We start from the raw sequence: 7,225 nt of genomic DNA, 5'->3' as shown, positions 1-7,225 counted from the left end.
TAAATATAAAAAAAAATATAAAAAAAAAATATATATTAAAAATAAATATAAGAAATCTAACTCAATGATATTTTCAACGGTATCTCATTTTCTCCAAATGGTTGAGTAAATCAAAATATATGAATTTTCAAGGTCACACAATGCTCAAGTTCTCTCTAGGACTGAAATGGGTGAATTTGCATCAGGTTATCGAGCTGAATTGACTACCTTGGTCATCGAATAGAGTCATGTGATCAATGTCATTCGAACGGTCTGCGTCTTAGCTTTCCAACCGTAGGTTACAATCCAAATTCGAAGCACTATAGCTTCAGTTACGAATTTTAGACTACAGGCTATGTTCGATTTGATCGCGTCTTGGTCGCATTGTCTTGTACCGCCGATTCTGAAAGGTTAAGAGTTTCAACTAAATTTATAATGCAAACAAAACTTGTATATGACTCTTCAAGATTTACAAATCAACCAAGATCGTCTAATTTCGTTTAATATAGCGATTTAGGTGAATTTCCATGTTGATGATCCCTTCAGAATTTCTTCAGCGAACCCATGACACCAAACACACCATTTGGGCATTTTTTCAAATAATCTGCGCCTGGCGTAACATGACGTTAGCATCCGCATTTTTAATTCTTTTAGCCGCGCGGTCAGACCCTTTGACTTCCGTTGACTCGTCCGGTTCAACTCGGTTTTTGACCTTTTTTTGCCTTTTTGAAGGCATTCTACACAAAATTGCAAACAACAATATTATACTTAAAAAATTTAATTTTTTGAACTGGTTAATCAGAACATATTAGGTCGTCCGAATTCCGTTTTTTTATATGAAATGACGTTTGAACACGCAAACAAGCTCCGAACTAATTGTTTGGTACATTTTGTCCGATAACAATATTATACTCAAAGTTCATGATTTTTCAAATCGGTCATTCTGAACGTAATGAAAACATTTGAAGCTCGAGTATTTTGTAAATTGGAGTTTGGACCGCTATCTAAGGGTCATTTTGAGTCAATTTTGAAAAGTATTTTTGATTTTTGTTTCCCGTTCCAATAATCAAGTATGATCATCATATTAGACCAAACATAATTATTTTAATTTTGGGGTATAAAAATTGAGTGTTTACAATTATAATAAACTCTAAGAAGTTAATTAAAGTTTATTGTGTTTGTGTTTAAGCTTTGGCTTTAGTTTGGACATGACCAGGAGTTATTTAAATTTTATTACCTGAATGTTTACCCTATAAATATGTTCATGTTAAGAGTTTTATATATAAAGATAGAATTTTAGAGAGATAAACAGTGTAAGGCAAAACTATGTAATTCTTTTTCTTCATAGTGAAATATGATGGTAACTGAAGTGAACGTAACTCATTTGAGAGAACCACTATAAATCTATGTCTTCTTGTGTTTTAATTTTTTTCCGCTTTGTGTAGACCTTTTTAAGCAGGTCGAATTTATGGCATCCAAATCTAACAACAAAGCTAGCAAAATATCAATTTCTCTCAAAGTTTCTTCAAAATATTATAGTAAACGTGATCGTGATTCAATTTATCGTACCTTAATTTGTTGGCGGATGTTGGGTCAGAAAAATAAAAATCCCTACAATATTTTTATAAATTATTTGTTTGGAGAAAACGAAAGATTTTTGGACAATAACAAAAAAGAATATGTGAATAATTCGTTATTACAATTATGTTGTCTTAGATTTGTACGGAATAGTCTGTGGATTCTACTATGGACCTAACTACTTTGTTAGAAGATCTTCGCACGTCCGTTAATTATTGTTCAACTTTTATTCTTATTTGTTTGTGTCAAAGATTGTTTTGTTTCTGTTTTGACATTAAATCATGTTTCTTAAAAATTTTACTTCACTCTTTGTCATATTTTTTAACATCATTTTTTTTATATAATTATGTTGATGTATATTATTGGGGTCGTCCATTGTGCATTGGATTTCATTTTCTCTATTAATAGAGGTTCAAATTATTAGTTTCAAATACATAATTAACAGTAAAGATGAGTAGGGTTCTTCTAGTACACTAGAAATTAAAATAAAACAACAAACAACAGGATCACGATCAAGCATCAATAATCTCTTTAAGCCTCTTCTGCTGCTCCGGCTTCCTTCTTATCTTCTTCTTCATCATCATCACCGGCATCATAATTCTTTTCCATCAATAATTCATATCCCACCTTTTCAGGGTAAATTCTAATCATATACAAATACAAACACATAGTGAGTACGACGAAAAACACCAAGAACCAACTAAACTGGAGCGTTGTCAAAGCTTTCGCCCTCTGGAGCGCTTCCTTCGTCGAACACTTCACTTTCAAGTACTCATCCTTAATTATGAAACATCCTTTAGGAATTAGCCCCGGGCTCCATAGCTCGGCTCCCATAACAAGATACCAGAAACCTTTGAAAAGAAGACTAAATGATCTCACTAAGCTGACTAAAAAGCTCCTCCGATGGCTAATGCTAATCCCGGTGCTTATAAGCGAGAGAAGAGTGATCATCTGAAGAAGCCTATGGTAATGGCCTTCGAGTCCCATATGGTCAGTCGAGTGGAAATAGAAAAGAAGGTAGTCTTGCCCGAAGGCAACGAAAGCTAAGGTTAGTGTCAATCCATACTTGGATTTGGATCGAGAAAAGCGGTCCAAGATTATGGTAAAAAAGGCGTAAACGAATAACCATAAGGTGATGAACGCATGCTCGAAGTTGCGGAGATGGTTGCTAGAGATGGACCCGTCTGCATCGAAAACATGGTGGCCGATTTGGCCGATGACTAGCTCCATTAGTATATAGAATCCACTTGCTCCCATCATTAAGTAGAGCTCTAAGTACCTCTTATTTGCAATGGGGAAGAATGTTAAGGAAATGTAGGAGTTGGGATTAAGGGCATGGACCTTAATGTGGTTAATAAGGTGCCATAGACCTATAAGAAAATATCCGGATCCAGCAAAAACATGTCCAATTGCAGTGCCCATATTTTGTGATTAATGAAGAGAGGAATTAGGTATTGGCTTGGGATAGATCGATACTATAGGGAAGGGATGATGATGGGTTATTTAAAGATGACCAATTGTTGAATGTAATTTAGACTCATCTTAATCTAAACAATTTGCATCTTGGTTTCTTACTTACGCCTGGTAGTACATATTTAAAATGTAAAGATGAAGCCAAAAGTTATTAATATATATATTAAGGTGTGATGATGAAGCATAAGTTATTAACTTGATCAAAAGTTGAAGCACAAGTTCTACTATGTAAGCTTCACCAATTTATTTCATTTTTTAATTTTTTTTGGGTAATTTGGGTTCCTATTAACTTTTTAATTACAAAATAATAATTAATTGTTTGAATGTATTTAAAAAACAAATATAATGAAGGTGAAGTATATATAAATTATTTAATGGCTTGATCAATTACATTTTTATTCGAAAATTTCATCTATTATTTTAATGAAAATTTAACACATTTCCAAGGGAAAATCTAGTATTAAAATCAATTAAAGTATCAACCCACGAAATGCTATAATCCCTCTAGTTGCGAGATCGAACTCTAAAATGATCACTCTTTTTGAGTTTCTTATATACAAACTAACAACAAAGAAAATATCATGTGATAAGACCTTAGAAATATTTCATTTATGTGATTATATTATAAAATTAAGTTAGTATCTGGTTAAAATATATATATTTAAATAAACAAATATAATTTCAAAATTATTATTATTATTATTATATATATATATATATTATAAAAATAAAACAAGAAAAGAATTGAGCTATGATTCCTATGAACCTTTGAGGTTTGTTTTTTATTGTGAAGATGGGCCAAACCAGATGAAGCCCAACTGTCAAGCTCGGTCCATTAGATATAAAATTGAGCCCGCTACGAGTCTGTTTAAGTTAAGAAGAGTAGGCAGTAATCCGAAGTCCGAACTTCCCAGTCCTCTGCGTTTCGGAAATCAAATAAAACCTAAACGACGCCGTTTGAGCAAGTACGACATTGTTTGGTCTGAGGCCGTGAAGAAAACAACATTTCCGTCGTGCGTTTCCTTCTCCACTAACATGATGACTCCAACGGAGCGCAAATGTTAAAATAAAAATAAAAACATTGTATTGAATAATATATTAAATTTCATATTTTATCTTTAATATGTAGTTAACCAATTGGTATTTGAGACACGAATTTAGTTTATTTTCATTATATAAGATTTGAATCGTGTTATATGCGACCTGAATTATCAAAATTTTAGTCCTTTACGGATTTTTCTAAATGGATAAACGTCCGTTATCTTATTCTAAGGTATTATTTTCATTTTTCTATTTTATTTGTCAAGTTTGTAAATTATATTTAGAGATATTTTGGATTTTTTTTTAAATTAAGTATTATTTTGGGAATTTACGCATTCTAATTTGTCGAAATTTATTTGAGTGGTTATAAAAATGTGTAATCGAATAAAATATTTGAGAGAAAATTTGAGTAGAGCTGGATTTTTTAATTTATTTTTCAAAAATTTCGTAAAACATAATTTTGTGTACGAACTAACCATTTAGACATATTTGTGTTTTAAATTAAGCATTTTTTTGAGTTATACGCGTTCAAAGAATACGATTTGAATGTTTTAAACAATATGTAATGTGCGAGAATAATTTAGAAAATTAAAAAAAAAAATTGATATTTTGTTTTTACAAATATATAAATTAGTTCAGAAAAAAGAAATTATGTTAGATTGAGTAAAAAGACGAATATTTATTCGTTTGTGAAAAAACTTTAAATAACTAAAATAATTATAATTTAAACTTTAAATAACACAATTCAAAATTAGTTTAAAAAAATTCAAAATTGAGCCTGATATATTAATTGAACATATATACATCTTGTCACAATATTTAATATTCTTAACTTTATAATATCTTTTTAATATATTATTGTATATATAGGATAATTAAGCGAAAGACTAATTACGTTAGTTCCTAGCTAGGATTTCTTTCTTTTTTTTTTTTTTGCATTTGTCCGGCATAAATAGAAGTCTAGGTTAATCGCTTTTTGGATTTTTTGTCGCTAGGAAGTTTGAGACCCTTACAAGGAATTCAAAAATTATAGTAGCTTTGTTATATGGAAGAAGTATGATCAATCTCGAAACAAAAAATTAGAGTTAGGTAGTAATCAGAAAATTTTAGAGGGCCAAAGATAATGTAAGAAAAAAATTTTATTTGAGAAGAATCGAACAAAATATACCATGTTTATCTTAAAAATATCTAAACTACTAATATATAATAAAGATTAAAATATTTGATTACATACAAATTTTAGTAAATAATAAAATTTTGTTTTTTAGTTGGCCTTAAACCAAAAGAACCTGTCTATTTAATTTTATTGGTTTAGTTAGTTCATTTATTTGTAATTATTTGTAATTACAAATAAATATCTTAGAGTCTAAACAATAGCAATGATTTCTTTAAGTCATTTTTCATCCCAAGCTAATTTATCATTTATTTTTGTCCAATAAGGACAGATAATTTTTGTTTATGATTTGGAGCACTCTAATGTATTCGAAAAGTTTGAATCATTGGCTAAATTTTGTTCATCATATTCAGCCTTCGAAGGGAAGAAGTTTAACCTGCATCATGAGCTTTAAAGTTGGCTTGGGGCGGCTCAGGGAAAGGCTCCGACAAAGCTAGATTTTTCATTTTCGAAGATCGAACTAGCTTCTTCATGCAGAGTGCTCCTTAGTTTCTACACTCAATGGGCCGGATTGAAGATAATCAAAATTAGAAGATTATAAGCTGGTTTGGGGAGAAGAAGAAAAAAAAGAAGTAAGAGATGTATAAATTAAGGGAAAGGAATAGGATCTACAATATTAGAGAAGGAATTAGGTGGTGGAAGAGGATTAAGGGAATAATAAATGAAATAAAACAATGAATGAGAAGGGAACGGAAAGGAAATGATATAAAAGGAAAGATTAATAAGGAGAAGGAAATAAGGTGGTGTTATTAATTCATGATATATATTACAAGACTTGGTTAGTGTCATGATCATACAATTATTAAATTATGATGAAGACTTTATATATATATATGTAGTAACCATAAAGCATTACATAGCTTATTCATCAAACTAAACGGATCCATCTTACAGAATCTTGATATATAGACTTACGTGTATAGTCTATTACAAGGATCTTAATTATCAAAATTTTATATTGTGTGTCACGTAACATGTCCTAAGTAATATTTATTATCACATTTTATAATGATAAAAAAAAATTAAAATACTTATGCATTTATTTTTGTTTGAAATAGTTTGAATCTTTTGAGTGGTACAAAATACAAAATGAATAACCTAACTCTCTCTATATATATATATAGAATTATTATTCTATGGTCGAAATTTGAATCCTCTTACTAACTCATTTCAAACTTTTGATTGTTTAAGTTTTCAACTAAGTTGTGTTTCTCAGATTTTGATTAAAACTTATTTTAACTAATAAATTGATTTCGTATTCAAATGAAATTACATTCATTCTTACTAAGGGGTTAGCCGACATTTAGTGTAAGTCTTGTCTAGTCGGCCGATTCAAATAACGAATTTTGTATTATAATATTATATTTTATATCTCGTAATTCTATAATATAATTTACATTTTAACTGGATTAATTATCGAACATCTTTCTCTCTCCTTCAACATCAACATTTTTTTATCGTTTAGAGACGATTTTGGGCACAACACAAACACACAATATCTAAAATGAGTAACAATCTCATCGCCATCTTAGTCTACAACACCGTTGTCTGGAAAATAGTAAATGCATAGTTGATTGAGAACGAAGTTAACTCAAGAAGAAGGTGGAAAACTTTACCCGTAATAGTAATTAGAAAATAAAATATATTTAACACGTATTAGGACAATTTTATAACCTTTTAAATGATATTAGATATTTATGATGTAAATTTAAACAAAAAATAAATATCTAAGGAGATTTTAAATAAAAATAATTGTTTAAAGAGCAATTTCAAACAAAATAAATATATAAGGAACAATTTAAAATAAAATTATGTACAGAGTATATAGAGATATATTTATTTGTTTAAATATTAAGATAGCTTAATTTATAGACCATAAAAATTATACCAAGTTAAAAATACAACCCTAGAATACATGAAAACAAATTTTAAGAAAGTTAGGTAATGCGAAAGGAAAAGAGATCGTGCGATAAACATTAA

At 29.5% G+C, this 7,225-nt stretch overlaps 1 protein-coding gene across 1 annotated transcript; it reads right to left on the bottom strand.

Annotated features, from left to right (window-relative positions):
- Positions 1 to 2,088: 2,088 nt before the first annotated feature.
- On the bottom strand, positions 2,089 to 2,979 carry LOC124922625 (transmembrane protein 45B-like). The gene has a single exon (XM_047463351.1). The coding sequence runs from the start codon at positions 2,977 to 2,979 to the stop codon at positions 2,089 to 2,091; it is 891 nt and encodes a 296-aa protein (XP_047319307.1).
- Between the last annotated feature and the right edge of the window lie 4,246 nt (positions 2,980 to 7,225).

The sequence above is a fragment of the Impatiens glandulifera genome, chromosome 1 (assembly GCF_907164915.1).
Source record: "Impatiens glandulifera chromosome 1, dImpGla2.1, whole genome shotgun sequence".
Taxonomy (NCBI): domain Eukaryota; kingdom Viridiplantae; phylum Streptophyta; class Magnoliopsida; order Ericales; family Balsaminaceae; genus Impatiens; species Impatiens glandulifera.
Note: the sequence above shows the minus strand (reverse complement) of the source record. Positions and strands in the feature narration are given on the sequence as shown.

What these genes read in the sequence shown, in the direction of transcription:
- LOC124922625 (XM_047463351.1), bottom strand. Translation starts at nt 2,979, where the DNA reads ATGGGCACTGCAATTGGACATGTTTTTGCTGGATCCGGATATTTTCTT.